The 20,964-nt window shown below is 37.7% G+C and overlaps 1 protein-coding gene across 1 annotated transcript; it reads right to left on the bottom strand.

Annotated features, from left to right (window-relative positions):
- Window positions 1-50: 50 nt before the first annotated feature.
- LOC134536086 (nucleolar complex protein 3 homolog) lies at window positions 51-20,939 on the bottom strand. The gene is made up of 14 exons (XM_063375620.1): window positions 20,780-20,939; window positions 19,304-19,575; window positions 18,362-18,543; window positions 17,841-18,055; window positions 16,082-16,238; window positions 13,139-13,272; window positions 10,574-10,774; window positions 9,301-9,489; window positions 7,716-7,897; window positions 6,496-6,704; window positions 4,942-5,123; window positions 2,556-2,687; window positions 1,271-1,368; window positions 51-326 (listed from the first exon to the last, which is right to left on the bottom strand). Exons 1-14 carry the CDS (start codon window positions 20,786-20,788, stop codon window positions 122-124), a joined length of 2,367 nt encoding a protein of 788 aa, XP_063231690.1. The 5' UTR covers window positions 20,789-20,939; the 3' UTR covers window positions 51-121.
- Between the last annotated feature and the right edge of the window lie 25 nt (window positions 20,940-20,964).

The following is a 20,964-nucleotide window of genomic DNA, read 5'->3' as shown; positions in this document are numbered from 1 at the left end:
TATACTTTGAATACATTTTCAAAATAAGACCATATTGGTAATGCTGTTAGTAATCTAAAAAGTTTGTCAAAAGTTTATCACACGTTTTTACAGAGTTGTTTTGCGTGTAAATGTGACATATTTATAACTTGAAAATTTCATCATAGAAATCTAATCCGTTCACATCTTTCTTTTTCAACACGTCTTGGATGTAGTCATCAAATTCCACATTTCTGACGTGCCTCTTCCCACGAAAGCGTCGTTTTGGAGTCTTACTTGGGGCTGGGACCGTGGGCCTGAATACCATCTCTGACGGATCAAATTCACTGAAGAGCTCTACGGCAGACCTGTTAAAAAAAAAAAAAAAGCTTATAATATTAACAATGAAAACTCATTACTCAGTATTTCACTAAGATATTAATTTCTTCTCACTTTAAAACACGTAGTAGCTTTTTTTTAATTGTACTTTTTATCTGGTTTAACATTTTGTTGACAAGAAGGTTGTAAGGGCACCACCTTTCTGGGTACACGTACTGTTTGCAGAGCTTTGGAAGAAGGATAAAAAACTACATGATTTGAAAACTGTTCGAAGATCAGAATGATGTCCGATTACTAAAAGCAGATGATTAGTTCTTGGAGCATTCATGCAACAGGGTTTCAAATTTGCTTAGGGGCCATGGGCCCCTTTTCGTGTTCGTACGCGAAACGCAGGCTGACACAATCTGCAGGTAGCCAGCCCAGTAAGTTGTGAAGACAAAATATCCTATAAAGGATGTTTGAACAGATGACTGATTGTTTTCTATTATACTTTGCTTACACTGCACAAACAATTAAATAAAGGGAAATGTAGTCTGGAGGAAAAGCAATTATTATTAAAATAATTATTATAATAGTAAACATATTTATTTTACATAACTAAAAGTTAAAATTACATTAAAAAATATAGTGTTGCAACAAGGAAAAATAATTTTTTTTTCCCTTCAATATGTTGGTCTGCTATAACTAAAATAGATATAAATTTCAACAGAAGTGAGTATGGCTGAAAACAACCCTTCGCGGACCTAATGTGGCCAGCATGAAAATGAATGTTAAAAAATTTTTCATACCTATACCATTTACCTAATTACAAGCACTACTCTAACCATTTCTTTCTCTAGTTCATAAATGTAGAATATGGGTACAATTGTAAAATATTTAAATGTGCAAACTTTTATAATACAATACACCAAAAATAATCAGCCTCTAAACCTGACATACCAGTAATTTTTACTGACAAAAATTGATTACTCACAATTTAGTCAATTCTACAGGCAAGCTTCCATCACCTGTTGCAGGTATACCTTTCAGAATATTTTCAGAATACTTGCGTACGCTGGGATGATAATGTCGCTGAAAAGAGACACATATCAATTGAAGATAATTATTTTTTTTAAAATTACACCGAAAGCAACAGAAACACAAAAATTGGGATCACACCCACAGACAGAAATCACAAATAATCAGTAAACATCTGCTGAAAATATTGGCTGCTTTAATGCTGTTATACTTGACCTGACAGACATCTGATTGATTGGAGCTTCAACCAGCCAGAGTAAAAAAAAAAATCTAAGTTCAGTTATGAGAAACCAATTATCTGTGCCCTCCATCAAAGTGAGTGTAAATTAATCATGAAATTTGTATGCATATTGTATACGCATAAAATATTTTTGCATTTGGGACAAAAATTTACAGTGATTATTTTACCAAGCTCTGTGAGAGGCTGAAAAAATATTTTATTTTATTTTCAGCATGTTTTAAACAGCAGTTCATATGAAAAATTTAAGATAGAAAAATCTGTAAACTTTAATTCTAAAACATTTGTTTCCCATTCGATTTGCAACATAAAAAATTATATACCCACAGCACTATTTGGTAGAGCCAAAATGTCATTGGAGCAACTAAACATGCATAACGTTTTTAGCATTGGCTCAGTAGAAAAAAAAAATTGCATTAGACTGATTGTGTGGCTTTAATTTCTTTTTGGTACCAACATGGTTTCAAATTATAATTTCACCATTTGTCACTGTCTTATTTGAGTACTATTAATATGAATTTTAAAAAAAATTGAATAAGCAACATTGGGAGCCCAATTACCTTATGCATATCCATGCAAGATATTAGATATTGTCTGTTTAATAATTTTTTTTAGCTAAAACATACATTTTAAACTAAATGAATTTTTTTTACATGTTACGCGACTGCTTAAATTTTCTTAGCAAATATCTAAAACATCAGGTTTTTGAAGTGAATTTTACATTTTTATATAAGTAAAAATGAGGTACCTAATTTAGGTGCATTTTGTTTTATTTTGTGTTTTTTGCATTATTTCAGTTCTACCCATATTCATCACATAGTCTTGCCTCTCTTAGTTGGCGACTGAAAAGGGAAGGGGGGGGGGGGGAAGTGTGTGTATACCATACGTAAAAAAAAAAAAACACATTTCAAACGACCGTTGTCTCACTTTGCGAGCTGAGAAACTGTGATTGAACAACCAACACCAAAGCTGCAGCGTGCAGGCTATCCCGAACAACACACACCTTGAGTTGCAGAAGTTCCCACAACGCGGTGCTGCTGGCGTTGCAGTACTCCGGCTCGTCCAGCTCGGGGAAGTAGATGCCCTGACCCACCGAGGAGTCGGGATCCAGCAGGATGTCCGCAGACTTGTTGAACTGCAAATATTATATAATATATATAATATATGTATATCCACACACACGTACATGTGTGTATCTATATACGTATGTGTGTGTGTTTTATCGTCGGCTTACTTCTAAAACCTCGTAACTCCATTTTAGTCAGTTTTACAGGAGAACTTACGAGCTTTTGGAGCACGGTTTCGACTGACAAAGATACGAGGTTTTATAATTTGTGAATAGAAAAGATACTAAATAGAGTTGACTTACGAGGTTTTATCAGCATATGCACTATGCAAAAATTAAAAAAAATACACCAAACACATCCGAAATATAAAACTGGGAAAATCTGGACTTACGAGGTTTTAGAAGTAAGCCGACGACACACACACACACACAGAGAGCGAGACAGAGAGAGACAGAGACACACACACACACACACAGGGACGGCCCAATCAAATCCCAAAATACCATAGTATTCAAAAAAAGGATTAAAACGACAAAATAATTGAGGAAGGAAAATTCAGGAGATCGAACACTAGCACCTAATAGACGTTCTTTGAATGATATTCTTGCAATGGGAAAGATTGATTTCAATCATTATTTTGGACATACGCCGTTGCAAGTTTGCCCGGTGTGTCATAGAGAAAAATCCAAAGAGCTAGGGTTGCGCTGGTTAACTAGCAACGGAGTGGATATAATGAAATACTAACACTCATACTGACAGCACAGGTGTATCATTCAATGAAAACACTAAGCCCAGGTTTAAAAAAAAACTTTGAAAGAAACACATTAGTGCAAACATGGACTAAATGCATGTTGAATATGTCACCAACACTACAACATGAAAATTAAATTTTTTTTAGAAAAATGTTGTCCTATTTTTGTTTCCTTTCATAGATTAGTTTTATTTTATAATAAAAAAATGGTATGAAATTCTAAATATTTTTGAAAATGTGTTAATTGCATTCACTGTGCTAAAGTTTAATAATTTAAAATGTTATGCCCTTAATGAGAAAAAAAATACAATAACTTTTCTATCCTTCAAAGTTTTCAGACTAGTATTTATATTCAATTATATAAGGCATAAATGCAACCCTAAATGCAAGAAGTTAGAAACTGAGCCATGCTTGTGTTGCTGTTGTGTATCTTGTGTAATTTTATTTTAGAAACAGGTATACATTCTAAAAAAGTGGTTATTTTAATTTCCAGCTTGCACTTCTTGAGTTTTTGCATTGCTTGCGTAGTTCATAAACCTGGCCTAAAATCAAACAGTTTCTCAGCAAGAGTCGTGATCAGAGATTTAATTGAAGGCTGATTCCTATTGAAACTGCCTGATCAAAATAAATTTTGCTGTAGCATAAAGTAATGCCAAAGTTGGTGGAATTAAATGCAATTTTTACCTTGAAATTTAAGTTTTCAATATTTAAATACATCACAAAAAATGAACGAAAAAAAGAGCGGGGTGTTAACTGGAAATGAGCATTAAGTGGTCTGAGAACTTATCGACATTTTAATTACTACTTACAGTAAACATTTTGGCGAATGCATAATTCTGCAAACAACAGATTGAATACAGGAGTAAAAAAAAAGAAACATTTCCTCCGCAGTTGACGAGGGGTTACAGTAGTGAGATAAACACATCAACTTGTAGGTGGAATACGAAAAAAAAATTTTTCTTCTTCCTGATTTAGTGTAAAACTGCAGATTCTGATCTTTTGCTGAAGTGTTGGTCACATCCTTAGTCATGATTGCTCAAATGATTACTGTATATATACTTGAATAAGCCTCGCACTAAAATTTTAAAAAACAGAAATCACGACAAAATTTTAAGTTACTATAATGTTTTTATTCTGGGCTTCGGTAATTCGAAATTATTCACCCACCTTGGAGTTTGACCGAACTTGTGCTACGCAGCGATTGCAGTGAGGCGTCACGTTTGGAAAGAGCCGCAAATCGAACCCTGAGTACAAGACTATCGTAACTCAAAAATCAGTGCAATACTATCACAACTCAGATGCCATAGTCTTGCACATATTCTTATATAATGTTTTCCAGAGTGCAACACTACATTATTTGCCATGAGTCCCATAAAAGTAAATATGTATAATATTGCGATAGTCTTGCAGTGCCTAGATAACGATATTTTCCTGCGTATGGTAAAAAATATCTCATAAACTCAATTTTTTTTGAGTTACGATAGTCTTGTACCCGGGGTGCGAAATACGTTTTGCGAAAAATCGGCGCGCAGTTTATTCGGATAAATACGGTGAAAGGTTAAGGACTGCACCTGCATCGCAGTCTTCACCAAGCAGAGGCACCCGAGAGCACCGTTGTGCAACAACTGCAGGGCGAGCGTGCACAGACGTTTGACGAAGGCCAGCAGCCTCTGCTGGGAAAACTTCTTCCTCCTCTTTATCAGAACCGTGTCCACCGTTTGCAAGATGATCGTCGCATCCGCGTGGTTTCTCCCTGCAGACAAACCAGAGACAAAACTACTCATTACAAATAGGCCCGAGTGAATGCTACTAACTTTTTATGCAAAGTAAACATCACACAAAAGGTGTAAAATAGTACTCACGAAGTTGAAGTGAATTGCTAATATTGTTCTCAGTAAGACCATTATAAACACTTATTTTATAAAATACTTCATTTTACTACAGAAAATAATATTTTAACATAGCTAATGTTTGAACTCATTAAGTGATTAACCAATTGGGCCTAAGTATAACACCATTCAATACAAACCATTAATAATGGGGCATTCATAAAAGCACTATTTGTTTATCCGTCAATTCAGTTTTTTTTTTTTTTTACCCATACTGATTCAAACTAAATCGAGCATTTGAGTAGAACTGTACGGGTTCTGCCATCTACTAACAAGAGATGAGCCAAATGAGCAAAAGAAAATGTGCACAAATATTGGCTAACACTGCTCAGTACATATGTTACTTGGTAGTTCCGAAAGCAATTTTACTTCACTGAATGTCTTTCCCTAATGCCTTCCTCTCATCTTTCTTATCTCTCCTTTGCCAAGAATGCTGCGGCACCTCCTTTTACAAAAAAAAATTGGTTGTCTGTAAAGTCAGTTTACGGACGATAGTTTAACGTGACGTCATAACAAAACATTGATGAAATGATTACATACTTTTATGAATAAAATTGAATCATTTTTATTGAATTATCACTATTTTGTATGGATACAAAGAAGGAGTGAAATGAAATCTACAATTTAATTGATATATTTACTTTTATTTGCACTCTTTAATTCAAATATGTTTATTACTTTAACGAAGAGATTATTTTAACTATAACTTTTATGCATGTTTGCTATTTAACTTCTTCCAATCTGTGTTATTCTGTTAAGGATAGGTCGATGATAGGAAAAGTAGGAAACGAATGGGAGTGTTTCAAGTTTAATGTGCCTCGAAAAAGTCAAATCTATGGTTGTTCCAATCGAGTGGAAGAGAGATAGATGCGGCGCAAGCGTACAATGAACGTAACGGGACACATCATAACGGGACAATGTGCGTAATGGGACACTTTTTTGTGCGTGCAGCCGGCGTTCATCGAATTATTAGACGTTGTAATGTCAAAAAAAAAAAACTTTCACAAAGAAGGCAAGTCATCTCACGAGAACTGCAACCAAGCGTTAAATGATTTATCTTTTTAACTTCAATCCTATATTTTATGAAAATAGGTGTAATACCGCTTCACCGAGAACAATGTTCGCAGTTCGATTCGACTTTGCGAATACTTTAAAAAATTCGCTCTGCATCAGAAAACTAGTACCTTGCACACACACCTAGTTACCGCACCATCAAGAAAACGAGAGAACACCCACCGGCGTGCACGCTGAGCAGGTTCCTGTAGAGGTGGGCGTAGAACCGCAGCGGGTCTATGTTCAGCACCTCGCCCTGGCCCGACAGGATGGCGAACACCGTCTGCACGCAGTGGAGCTGCTCCCGGTGGCCCAGGTTCCCCAGCTCCAGCAGCTCGTCCAGCACACCGACCAGGTCGTGGTAGAAGTCCAGGTTGATGCAGTGAGCGAACCTCGAGTCGGGAACACGAGGGGCACACCCGATGCAGCACAACGTTCGAACAATGGCCAGTAGCCATTCTCATGGAGGAATCGACCTTTCTTATGACTGGAGCTAAGATTTTATGGTGTCATATAAGAGCTAATAAGAGTGGATTTTTCCTTTATCGTGATAACAAGTATACATATCGCACCATAAATAGTAAATTTCTTCCCATACAGTTGAGTTCGCAGTTCGTTACTCGATTGAATCTCGGAATTACGGTTTTCACGTGGGTGTTTCCACACAGCCGACACATGCGCCTTGCATCCTAATGTTAATAGCCTCTCGCATAATGAAGCGGTAAGCCACTTAATAAAATCTTAACATAAAACAATGTATATGTATCGATGAGAGCAAGTTCAACCAAAAAACATACAAATAAAACATGCAACTTTCATAAAATCAGTATGCAATGTTAAAAGCCCAAAATCAATATTCCTTGTCATGTTTCTCTGTAGGCCTTTACTCATGTCCGTACGGTATCAACTACAGAATACTTTTAAAAAACCATAGATAGAAACTAAATAATTATTTTCTTACTTTGTACATAACATTTTAGGCTTTTAAATAAAAACCAAACTAAATATTTATGGAATTAATTCTATATTTTAATAGCTTTATAGATATAATTTACGTGAATTTTGCTGAATTTCTGTATTGGGCGGTGCATTGACTAATTTCGGCGTTCTTTCAGTTTTATTTCTATTCAAAATATAATCTTGCCTCTACCATGGATAAAAGATTTTATGATTTTATTTTTAACCCAATTTCATTTTAAAACAGAGGATTTTGGTGTTATTGTTTTTGTTGTTATAAAATATGTTTACGTAAAATCAATAATAACGTTGTTTGGAGCTCTTTAATAGATGGCTTGTCTGTAAAACTATCATAATAAAAAAAAAAAGGTTAAATGAAATAGTGGCCATGCGCATTAATCGGTAACTTGTCGTGGCAAAGGTTTCCGCCGCACGGACGTACATACTTGGCCAGGCCTTCCAGGGTGACGCCGAGGATCTTGGACGTGGGGGCGGTCTTCAGGACGCGGAAGTAGATGGCGAACACCATCTTGGTGACCTCGGTGAGGTTCTGCTGCTTCGACTGCTTGCTCTCCTCCGCCTTGGTCTCGAGCAGCTCCCGCTCCAGCTCTTCCAGCTTCTTGCTTCTCTGCGCACAGGACGACTCATGTCCGCAACTAGAGTCTCTGGCAATCGGGGCATGAATGAATTCATGCCGCCCCACCCCCCCCCCCAACTCTTTTTTTGCACATACCACACCAATAAAGCGGATCTCCGGCGCTATTTAAGCATTTTCCATACCTACATGTAACAGTTTCTGTGCTACTGTACCTTCCATGCATGAACCCACTATGTCCATAAAGTAGTCCGTATATAATCACTAGACTTGTTCATTAAATATGTTGAGACGTTATATTGTAAATCAGATTAGACATTCCTGGCATGCAAGTTAAAAAAAAACTTTTTACCAGTTCCCAGTTGTAGTAGGAATTACAATGCAAGTGATTTCGGCGCCCCCACAGCTTTGCACCCGGGGCGTATGCCCCGGTCCCCCCCCCCCCCCCCCCCTAGTTGCGGCCCTGCACAGAACAACTCAGGTCCGCGGGTGTTCCTCCAATATCTGATATTCACGAATAATTCTATATTCTATCCAACGTTTCAAACTGAATAATTTTATTTTAAGATTACACCGTGTATGGGCGAATCAAATCCTCAAATACCGTCAAACACTGAGTATTCGAAGGGTTCAATATTGGAGAGAAAAGATTCAAAGAAACATATCAGAGGAAATGAAGTAAATCAAGGAATTTAACCCTGCTAAGCCCTGATGTTTACTTCGTCAATTTTTTTCTTCATGCCTATCATGTTATCAAATTATTCATAAATACGAATATTGAATTTGAATAGTAACAATGTGAATTAGAATTCCACAAAAAATTTTTTTCCAACACCATGTAACAACTGCAATTTAAGAAAAATAATACTAAATTTAAATTTATATATATATATATATTATGTAAGTGTATATATATATATATGTATGTGTGTGTGTATATATAATTATACAGCTAACCTAACGTAACCTAACCAACCATCTAACCTTTCATTTCACTTCCTATTTGTCTTATTTTCTACAATCTGCTACTCTACATACTGATCCAGAAATTTTCCATAGTTGTAGACGTTTGTTTATTTCATTATTTCCCACTAATGGTGCGTGTGAACAAACGAATACAAATAACATTTTGTTTTAAAGTTTTAAATGACAAATATGCAGTGTTTTGAATTGTTTACACAATTTTTTCCGTTACTGTTTAACGAGACAGTAAAAATAAACTTTCAATACTTTTGGCATGTTTAAAACATCACTTATTGTTAATATTTTGATTATAAAGTATCGAAAATTTGTAATGAAATCAAACAAACCCTGACAGTATAGTTTAAACGCAACCGTAATGTGGATACGGAAAAAGATGAACTTCAGAATAAATGGGAAAATTACAACTACGCCAGTTATGCCAAAATCAAAGTCCAGTTTAAACAAAAACTCACCTTTCGTTCTTTCTTCGACATATTAAGCAGCTTCTGCTTTCGTGTCATAAATTTTTTTTTCTTGATCTCGTCCTCCTTTTCCTTGTCCAAATTCACATCCTTTATCCGGAGGACCAAGAGTACATTCAAGACTTCCGGATGCACCACATGCGAGTGGGACTTCACCAGGTGGTTGATTCTGCGAACAATCTGTGCAAACAGCAACACTGACAACTGAATATGCACAGAGGGAAATACAGCACTGGCCTCGATTTTTTAAGTTGGCAATCCATCCCAACGTTTACACTCATAAACTTGTGCTCGACAAAAATGCAAGACTCTTGACATCACATTACAAAACCCAGTTTACTTTTATGAAAATTAAACTTTAAAATAATTTTTAAATTGCATAATTTCTTTAAATCAGTGTAATTTTAACTGATACATGAAGCACTTTTACAACATAAATGATTTGCAAAAAAAGCATGTCTAACTATTCTGAACAAATAAAAATAAATATTTGAAGTATTTTTTTTTTGTGTTTGAGAAATCTACTTACGTTTTAATTTAAAAAAAATAATCAGTCAATAATAACAGTTGAAAGATCAAACAGAAATAAACTTTTTCCAATTTTTTTTTTGCATAAAATAAATTACTTTCATTGAATTTAATATTTTAAAGATTACATATTTGTCATTAGAGTTGAGTTTAGATTGAAAATGCTGATTGGTTTCATCGTTTCTAGTTGCATTCCGGTGCTTTGAGGTGCATTTTCTTGAATTCTGGTTATACGGTGTATTTTTGGTGTTAGTTTGGTCTCATCGCAATCCTCCACTGAACCAGGGCCGGCGCGTCCATACAGGCGAACTAGGCAACCGCCTAGGGCGCCAAGTAGCTGGGGGCGGCGCAGCACGACACATAACAGCTGATATGATATGTTTAACGATTATTGAAACTAGATGAAAATGAATTTTTGTAACAGTTTGGAATGTTTATATATTGATACAAGTAATTATTTGAAGTCCACTGTGACCCGTTTGTGATTTATATTTAGTAAAAAAAGTAAATAAAAAAAGCCTGCTTACATTTGATTGTTGACAAAATCTTAGGCTTACGTTATGTATTTTGAGGCAAGGAAATTTTTTTTTGGGGGGGTTTCCGGCGGGGCGGGGTGGGGGAGGGTGGGGGTTAAGGTTTTTCGCCTAGGGCGCCAATTTACCTTGTACCGGCCCTGCACTGAACCTTGCCCTCTACCATCACGAACGACGAGCTGGGAGCGGATAAAGGCACTCACGTGGAGCGTGATCTGGCCCCTCCGGTCCTGCCGGAACACGGTCCTGAAGCAGCGGGCGCAGCTCTCGCGCACGGGGGCCAGCCGGTGGTTCAGGAAGGGCACCAGCAGCTGGGCCAGGTTCGAGGAGAAGTTGAAGTAGGGGTGGGCGACCAGCAGCTCGCACAGCCAGCCCACCGCCAGCACCGCCAGCCGCTGCTCCTGCTGCTCACACACACGCATGCACGGGAGCTCATCACCGAGAAGATCCGGTGCCGGGCGGAGATATCCCGCCAGCACAAAACCTCAATACAGTAGAACCCTGTTATAATGTTTTCAAAGTCCCAACATACGGGTGCTCAACACCAAGACGATCCGGTGCTGGACGGAGATATCCCGCCAGCACATAACCTCACTACAGCAGAACCCTGTTATGATGTTCTTGCCTATATATAATGTTTTCAAAGTCCCAACATATGAGAGCTCAACACCAAGACGATCCGGTGCTGGACGGAGATATCCCGCCAGCACATAACCTCACTACAGTAGAACCCTGTTACGATGTTCTTGCCTATAACGTTTTCACAGTACCAACATACGGGTGCTCAATACCAAGACGATCCGGTGCTGGACGGAGATATCCCGCCAGCACAAAACCTCAATACAGTAGAACCCTGTTACGATGTTCTTGCCTATAATGTTTTCAAAGTCCTAACACACGGGTGCTCAACACCAAGACGATCCAGTGCTGGACGGAGATATCCCGCCAGCACAAAACCTCAATACAGCAGAACCCTGTTACGATGTTCTTGTTTATAATGTTTTCAAAGTCCCAACATACAGGTGCTCAACACCGAGACAACCTAGTGCTGGACGGAGATATCCCGCTAGCACAAAACCACAATAGTTCAATACAGTAGAACCCTGTTATGATGTTCTTGCCTATAATGTTTTCAAAGTCCCAACACACGGGTGCTCAACACCAAGACGATCCGGTGCTGGACGGAGATATCCCGCCAGCACAAAACCTCAATTGTTCAATACAGTAAACCCTGTTATAATGTTCTTGCCTATAATGTTTTCAAAGTCCCAACATACGGTTGCTCAACACCAAGACGATCCGGTGCTGGACGGAGATATCCCGCCAGCACAAAACCTCAATACAGTAGAACCCTGTTATGATCTTTTCCTGTTTATAACCTCATATTTTCGAAGTCCCAACATTTTCTCCTTAAGGACAATGTATTTACTTCTAGGGTACTTTTGAGAATTTGAAAAATATTCAATATTTTATTCGACATTTGAAATTGTATAGTTTGTCAAATTATTTATTATTATCCACATTGATTGGATGATATTTTCTAGTAAAAGGTATACTCGAGGTTTTATTGTAGTTCAACTTAACAAAATTTAAAATACAAAATCTATCAATTGCCACAACATCAAACCTGCAGAAGAAGACTGTCGTCAATAGAAGAAATAGTTTTAGCAATTTTGAGATCATATGCAAAGAAAAGTTCAGCTCTTCGGTCAAATCATCTGTGAAAATGTTCAAGAGAAGGGGAGACATATAAAAAAAAATTCTTTCTTTTGAATAGCTTGAAAACTAATTCAAATATTTATTAGATACTAGGATATGTAGTTTTGAATTAAAATGTTGTGGTTTATATTATCAAGGTCAAAATAACATGTATCACCCGTCCTCGAGATAAAACTTCTGAATCCACTGTATTAAGAAATTATAATAAATTGGTAGTACTATGGTTTTACCAGTTCTGAAACCATGTTGATTGACAGAAAGTCCATTTGTAACATTAAAATCATATATACAAACAAATATGAACAATGATACAAATATGAACAATGATACAAACAAATACTAAAATAAAACACAAATCCACAGAATAATTAGAAAATATTTTATTAATATAATTGATTAATTTGGTTTGTAATTTGTAAATTTTGACACTTGAAATTACTTAAGTTTTTCTAAATAATGGAGTTATATTCTAATTTGGATCTTACAAAGGTAATATAAAGACATAAGATTGATTTAGTATTAGAAGAAAAATAAGTAATGTATTTGATCAAAGCAAGTGTTCTATTGGCACTGGTTGTTATGGAATCAATGTGATAGTTGAAAAGCAATTTGGAATCAAGTATGAAGTATGCACAGTCTTTGTGATTAATTTGGACTTGGTAAGAGTGTAATTTCTTAATTCATAATTTATAGGTTGAAATTTTCTGGTAAATGTTATAATGGTAGTTTTCCCACAGTAGAAATTGACTAGAGTTAGTTTTCACCAAGCAGCAGTAGCATTTAAGTCACTTTGGAAGAAAAAAAAATTACAATCCTGGCACCACAATATTTTTCTATAAATTTTTAATTCATCAGCAAAGAAACGACCTTGAGAATTTTTAAGTACCTTTACAATATTATGAGTAAAAATGTTAAATACTAAAGGTGATAATGTTCCACCTAGTGGGACATCTGAACTTGCTTCAAGTATGTCAGGATTGATATTATTTACTGAAACATAAAAAGTCATTTTTTTGAGGTAACTCTAAACAATTGTTTATAATACTGACCTCTGTCAGTTTTCTGCCATCACCACGTTTCCTCCGCAGCCTCGTCACTATTTTCTCCATCTTCTGAAGGTACTTCTTGTAGACCCGCAAGAGTTCTTTTTCAAAATTCTGAAGTTGCAACGTGGTTTTTTTCACTGCCGACAAAAAAGCACAAAGATTGTTTACAAAAAAATGAGTTGTTGATAAATGTCTATTTACAACACAAAAAGTCAAAATCAAAATTTAAAAAACACAAATATTAAAACAATTACATATTATTTGAAAACTTAGCAGCTTGTAGTGATCACACAATCTATTTCCTTTGCTGTGTAAATTCTTGCAAACTTGAAAATATAATGCTTCAGTAGTTCTTATGGCAGAAAAAACACAAACACATAATGTACACACATATTTTCGAGAAACACAAATTAATAAGATTGTAACAGAACTACAACATTATCTTGTCTTCTCCCAATGAAATACTTCATCGTATCTGATAGACATTCCCACATCAATTGCTCTTATTTAGATTCTGATGCCATCACATGCTATACACTTTACAATAATGCTTAAATACTGTCAAACTATTTGATTTGTATGCTCTGATAAAAAAAAACCTGTTTGTTATTTACAAATTTAACTATAAAAAATTGTTTCATCTTGTTTACTTACAAATATTGCAAGATGATTTATTGAGAAATTTATATTTGTTTTCTGCAACATTATTCACACATTGTTTATTGTTTTTTATATTTAACATAATCTGTTATTATATTTACAAAATTATAAGTAATACTATTTTATGTACATAATCAGTTATTTAAACAAAACTATTTTCATACTCAAAAATTTACCAGTTTAAGAAAATGTATTGCCAGTTTTTTTCTTCTTCATTTTACATCTCATTGTTATGGTTTCAGGTATAGTCCTCTATTTTTTTTAGTGTATTTTATATCAATTTTTCTTGGACTCCTGTGTGAAGTGTAAAAAAAAATTTGTTGTATGTTAAAATTCAATTAGAAAAGATTTTTGATATTTGTGAATATTGTAATAATTCAAATAAAAAAAATAGTGTTCACAGATGCCTAATATTAATTCTTTTTTTTTGGCATTCCCGTTTAATCTATATTCAAATTTGACAATCCAGTAAGACTGCTAAACCAGCACGGCAGTGGTCCCGAATTCGCCAGACTAAAGAAAGACCCTTAAATGTGTAACATTCCTGAAACAACCAGTAGAAAATTCAGGGGCATATTACGGTAAAATATCTGTACCAAATACGAGGTTCAGTGATCTGGGGAAGAGGGTGGGGTAAAACAGGGTGCCACCTTTGAATACACCAATCCCTCACTTAGCCCGACTAATTCGTTCCTAAAAATGCTTGTGTTAGTCGAAATCGCTTATTCTGAAGCATTAGTTTCCATAAATAGCAAGGCTAATTTATTTAATGTGTTCCAAAATTGTGTAGGAAAATATACTTTACGTAATACAAATGTGTTGAATAAAGCTCAACTATAAATATGTCTCACCATTTGTCTTTATATGCTTCGCATCACACTTTGTATGACAAATACGACGCCGTGTAACTGGAGATACATAGTTATGTACTTTATCGTCAGTCGGCTGGCTGACTTGCCCGCCCGGGCATGACCTTCAACACACGTCGCGTACCTTTCCAAACCAATCTTTACTGACAGTGAAACCGATGTTACTGTCCGGATAATAACATTTTTATTTTTCAAAAAATTGAAGTGCTTATTCGCGTATCACCACCTGGTTCACACCAATCCTGTCAGGCATTCATTTAACAACCTTTTCCACGTGAACCTATCTGTGCATTTTTATTCCGGTATCTAATGTCAAATATATTCCCGTTAGTACAACCAACAGCATCAGACTTACATAAACGTTTGGTAAGAGTCCTTATTTCGTACGATTGTGCGCACAGTTGAATTGCTTAAAACTAAAGTGCGACCAACATAAGCACGGCATTCATGACAATCTGCGCGCCGTAATACTTCTAGTTTTGTCTCAAATACTTGAACATGATGCAATATGAGTGATCAATCACGTACAGTTACCGGCAGCTGAATGGGCAGACGTTGCTTTTGTTTGACTGAATTCCCTGCCACTGGCTAGACTGAGTTCACGGCCCGGTTTGTGGCCAGGCGACAACAGTACGGCACGGCGGCATACGCGTGGACGTAAAAACATTTGGTCCTTTACACTCCATAGCCGCAATTTAACTTGCCATGGCTGATGTTTGTACAACAACCGATAGTGTAGACAGACCTGCGCGCGCATCTATTCCCCCTTGTTTGACTAACTGTATCCCACGGCAAATCTGTTGTTTACAGAAGTTGAAACAGACTTTGTGGCATCGTGCTCAACTATTTATTTTTTTTGTTTTTGCCTGCCGAGATTTCGTGCTAACTGAAATTTACAGACGTGCTATTCAAGACTGGGTCAGTAAAATTCACATCGCGCTAAATGAATCCGCGCAATCTGAAGACGTGCTAAGTGAGGGATAGGTGTATATATACTGTATAGAGTATAGAAGTCGTGAGTGGATAGGATTTACTCTACGTTTTTCAGGAGCGTATGATGAGCAGCTTGGGAATTTCACCGCTGCAGTGCGCTGCCGTAACGCCCTGTATCGTCTTAGTTGTTATTTACACGTTAGAGCGCAGCACTGTCGCCCGCTGTCATTCCCCGCACCCCCCACCTATCATTCACTGCAGCTCAAGATCGTTCAACGGGAGGGGGGAAGGGGTGTTTGAAGAGTTCGACACTTCTCCGCTAGGGACCACCACAAGTCGATGCCCTAGAGATGGTGGCGATTGCGGCGGTGAATTAACCAACTACCTCAAACCGTATTAGAAATTTTAACCTGGGCTTAGGTGCCACTGTGCGACGTGGATCACATCGACAATAGCAACGCCGCGGTGAAACCAAGACACGCACATCTCACTCCCTCCTGCTCGTGGTGCTTGATCTGATAGGCCGGGAGGAGGTCCTTGAACACTTCCAGCAAGGAAACAGCCGCCAGCTTGCGGACGGTCAGCCTCACCTCCGGCATCTTCTCGTCCATCATTTCCAGCAGGATCTTCAGGTTTTTGATCTGCGAACACACAACAAACATTGAAACCACACCTGGTTCATCACGCACACGGTCTGCGACACCAAGAGGTTTCATCCGTAAAGGCTCTGTCCCACACACATCGTTGGTAATTACATTTTATCAACATTACTATTGTAACGGGTGTACTCGCTTTACGAGAAAAGTGACGTCGCATCCCTGATTTGTGGCGAACCGGCTGTGCTCCGAACTGCGAGGAGGACAGCTCAGCCTTCGCCTGCTGGAGCTTGAGCCAGGTCAAGGAGGAATATTCTCGTACATTTGAATGTGATGCAAATCCGGAATCACCCGCTGCTTATGCTTTCTGCACAACCTCGGACTGTTTCCCTGTGAGCGTATCGACACCTAAGTTTTAGCAGAAGCAAGGAGACTGTTTCCAATGCGCCAAGAGTCAACATCGCCACTACGAGAAGGAACCAGCGGAAATCTGTCTCCAGCCATTACGCCTCGCTGACTGACGGATGACGTCACCACTAGGGGAAGCCCTGTCACCAGGAACCACCGCCAAAGAGTTGGCATGACGTCAACAAGGCCGAGGTTTTTTTTTATCTCTCTTTAATTTTTATTCTCCCTCTATCTTCTTCTTGGTGACCATACTCGCCAAATTTGTAAGCTTTTAAACGGGGGTATCAGGTTCAACCTTAAACCCCAGGTATGACTCGATTAATTCAGTACCCAAGTCGTTCAGGAGCCCACTAGGAGGTACCCTAATCTCAAGCCTGTGTGACACACAAAACCCCACCTCTAATTACCGTATATACTCGTGTATAGCGCGCCCTTTTTTCCCCTCAAGTAAAGGAAAAAAATAAGGATGCGCTCTATACATGGAAAAATAAAATTTGTGTGGGGGGGGGGGGGGGGTTGTAGGCGCGGGGAGGAGTGGAAGTCGTTAACTGCCGGGTGACGGGTGACGTTTCTGGCCAGCCCCCACACATACGCACAAGCAACAAGGCCTCTGTTTCACACACACACAGACTCACAACCTGGTCTCTCGCACACACACACACTCACAGCACACACACACGTGCGCACGCGCGTGCAAGCTTGCACATCATGGTCTCTTGTTTATTTTTAGACCTCCCCCCTTTACAGAAAGCCAACTCAGAAGCTAGTAAAAAAAGAGAGAGAGAGAGAGAGAGAGAGAGAGAGAGAGAGAGAGAGAGAATGTTGTCACCAGTCCCCCCCCCCCCCTCCAACGCTTTCTCCGCTTCCTCCATTCCTCGTCCCAGCAGCGACCGGTGAGTCATCTAGTTCTCCGCGCCAGCTTAGCAACGTAGCGCGGCACGCCTCCCTCCCTCCCTCCCTTGTACCAGTTGTGACGATACAGCGCTTCATTATCTTCCGTCTACACAGCAGAGTTTAAGTATTTTCCTGACGCATCACCACACATCAATTTAAATAATCAGGTACCACAAAATGTTAGTAAAATTTATTTATGGGGGAAAAAAATTCAATTTTTTCTTTTCTTTGGAATTTGTTGCAAAAATCGTGATGCGCGCTATACACGAGGGCGCGCTATACACGAGTAAATACGGTATTTCTTTCCCTCCTCTGCCTCTCCCATCCCATTCCACTCTCCCCTACCTTCATCTCAGGGTTCTCGAGGAGCCCGCTGGACAGCACGCCGATGCGGAACTTGTACTTCTGCAGAAGCTGCTCGCGGCACACGAACAAGTCCGCCATGCTGACGGGTTTGCTGGTGTCGAGCCCGTTGATCTGCTCCTCCGCGAGAACGATCTCCATGTCGCTGTCCTCGTCTCCGCCTGCCTCCCGCTTCGCGGCATCCGCTGGACCCTTGCCTGCAACCCCAGGCAGTTCACAGCGGTGTTGCCCGAGAGAGACAATGAAATTCCGATACCGTGCACCTTAAAATCCTGGCCGCAAACTAAAAAGCCAATTTTTAAGGCCCACGCGTGCCTAAGCACTCATACAGTTTGTAGAGCTTCAGAAAAAACCACGCGATTTGAAAACTCTTCAAGATATCACACTTGTGCCCTGGTGGGCGGGGCCCTTAACGTTACACAACTCTTATATCTGGTTATTGTGGCACCACTGTCCTTTCAAAACCGACTATGATCAAATACAAAAATAAATGGCTAACAAACCTTCTGTGTCTTCTACTTCAATCTGCCTGGTGACAATGCCATGTTTCGTTTTAATCGGGAGCAATGGCTTCATCCTTTTGAGATGGCTATCACCTAGGACCTCATCTTCGTACTTATCTTCCAGATGGTCGGGATCATCATCTCTAGCACGTTTCCTTTGTAATGACTCATCTTCCTGGTTGCTAGAAGGGGGAGGGAAAAAAAATTTAAATAGGTACACGCATATGCAAGTGGAAAAAAAGTGAACTAACACAAATGCAAGGTGTAAATAAACATTTTTTACTATCACTAAAATCAAAAATTGAACACGCAAACATCAAAACACTTACCTCAAGTACTACCAATACCTTAATTTCCATACTATAATCCAACCCCTTTGGCCTACTAAAATGACATCGTTTTCCCCTCTGTTATTTCCAACCAATTGGAATCCGGTATCGTAAAATTCACTTGAACCAACTTGGACAAAAACCAAGATTTTAAATTTAAAAAAAAAAAAAAGGGGGGGGGGGGGGGGCTCATAACAGAGGCATATAGTATATCATTAATAATTATTTGGGTAAATTTCTAGCTAAGCAACTAATGCCAAAAAAAATTATTTATTGATTTTAGTTCTACTAACATAAAGATTAGTAGAACTAAAATCAGTTGTTTTTATAAAGACAGCAGACCTAAGTTTGTTAAATTTAATTGATCTGCAAAGTGTTTATACGTGTTGTGGGACCAATTAAAGCAATAATTTGTTCATGTTCTTGACATATTTTAAGTCTTTTTGATTACAGTGTAAAGCTTTTTAATTTTATTTTTTTAATATTATTATTTTTAATATCTTTTCTTCAGTTGTTCCCCAATTAACTGGATATCAGAATGAAACAACCGACTTAATGAGATTCTACTGTACATATTCAACAAAAACTCTTACTAAACGAAGTCATTGCTTACTCTCTGACCCGTATCCTGTTCAAAATGGAGTAACTCTTCTCCGTCACGGCCTTCTTTAGGAATGTCAAGTCGTCCGTGTCCATCATCTCGAGCATCCCTTCCCCGTGGTCGCTCTCTTCTTCCGCGTCCTTGTTCGGATCGACCGAGGGTTCGGCCACGGCCTTCTTCACCAGCTTCTTGTTACGTTTCATCTTCAACTTCCCTTGTTTGTTGAGCTTGTTCCTCTTCTGGTTGCCCCGTTTTATTTTGCTTATTTTTGCTTTCTTCTTTTTCTGCAAGCAATAGCAAATTTAAGATGTAATGATATTTTATACAGACACATAACACAATTTAATGAACTTGAGGTTCTCGAAATGATAAATAAAAATAACAAACTTAATTATGCCATAAAAATATTAGTACTATAATTAATTTGTTTCAAGCAGTGTAACTTGCAGATGACTATATATTATGCTTTTAATACTTTTTCTTTAAAGTGTTAATATTGTTGTGTCTGGCCATTGTTTGTTTTGTCCTAAGTGGATTGTATTTCTTTATCTATTTGAATTTTTATTGTTATTATTGTCTAATGGAGCAAATCCATGCAAACTCATGCTCTACGATGATGTGCACATTGCAATGTATAAATAAATAAAAAATTATTAGTCATATTTAACATTGCATAATTGCATGCTACAAATATTAGCAATTGTTCAGTATCATGTATACAAGTTTATATCTTCATATTGATGGCATGATCGTGAATAGGTACATTATCCTGTGGTACATGATACCTGATGTTTTAATTTAGTATGTCAAACGATCCTGCCAAAAAAAAAAAAAACTTGAATATCACAATACAAAAAAATTGTCAGGTCTTGTGGAAATATTTTCTTCTGTGTTCAACTTATGATCATCATGTACCACAGGATTATTGTATACAAGATCATGCCATAAAATTGGATATGTGATATGGAACTTTTCAAGATGATGTTTTAAGAGCAGGTGTATAAGGAAAGTAAGAGACAAGCAAAGCAAGTGGTAGAACGGGAGAGAAAGGAATAGATGCAAATATGGACAGAGATGTTGGAAAAGGATGTGGAAGGAAGTAAGAAACTGTTATACGAGCGGAAAAAGATGGGTGATTTGGGAGGGGGGAGGAGATGAGTGTTAGCAAGGAATGTGGTACATTTCTAAAAAAAAAGTAAGAGGTAAGTAAGGTGACTACTTGCTGCCAAACAGCAGCTTTTAAATTAAGTTTAAATTCAAACGTATCTACATTCCCGCAGTGTGACCCACTAAAGGTATGAAGTAGGAAAATGTAAATGGACTGAACCCCAACTAAATTATAGAAATAGAAAAAAAAACTAAATTTGAAAACTAATAGTGGACCTTGGTAATAATAAACCAGGTAATGATAATACGTCTTCAGTGGAAAAATCTCTGGCGATTTAGGTTAGGTTAAATACATTTGACAGAGACTTTCAGTTTACTTACGACAGCCATTTCTAAGTCTTGTATTCGAAAATTTAAGGAGTTTTAATGTGAAAAAACTTTAAATAGTGGCAAAAAAAACACGATTCCTTCACTGTTCTCACGTGCACGCACTACAATAAACAATTCATGTAGTCAGTTACAGGTTAACCAAAACTGTAATACAAAATTAAATTTACCTAATATTT

This window comes from Bacillus rossius, chromosome 10 (assembly GCF_032445375.1).
Source record: "Bacillus rossius redtenbacheri isolate Brsri chromosome 10, Brsri_v3, whole genome shotgun sequence".
NCBI classification, from domain to species: domain Eukaryota; kingdom Metazoa; phylum Arthropoda; class Insecta; order Phasmatodea; family Bacillidae; genus Bacillus; species Bacillus rossius.
The sequence above is the reverse complement of the archived record's forward strand: the minus strand, read 5'-3'. Positions and strand labels throughout refer to the sequence as shown.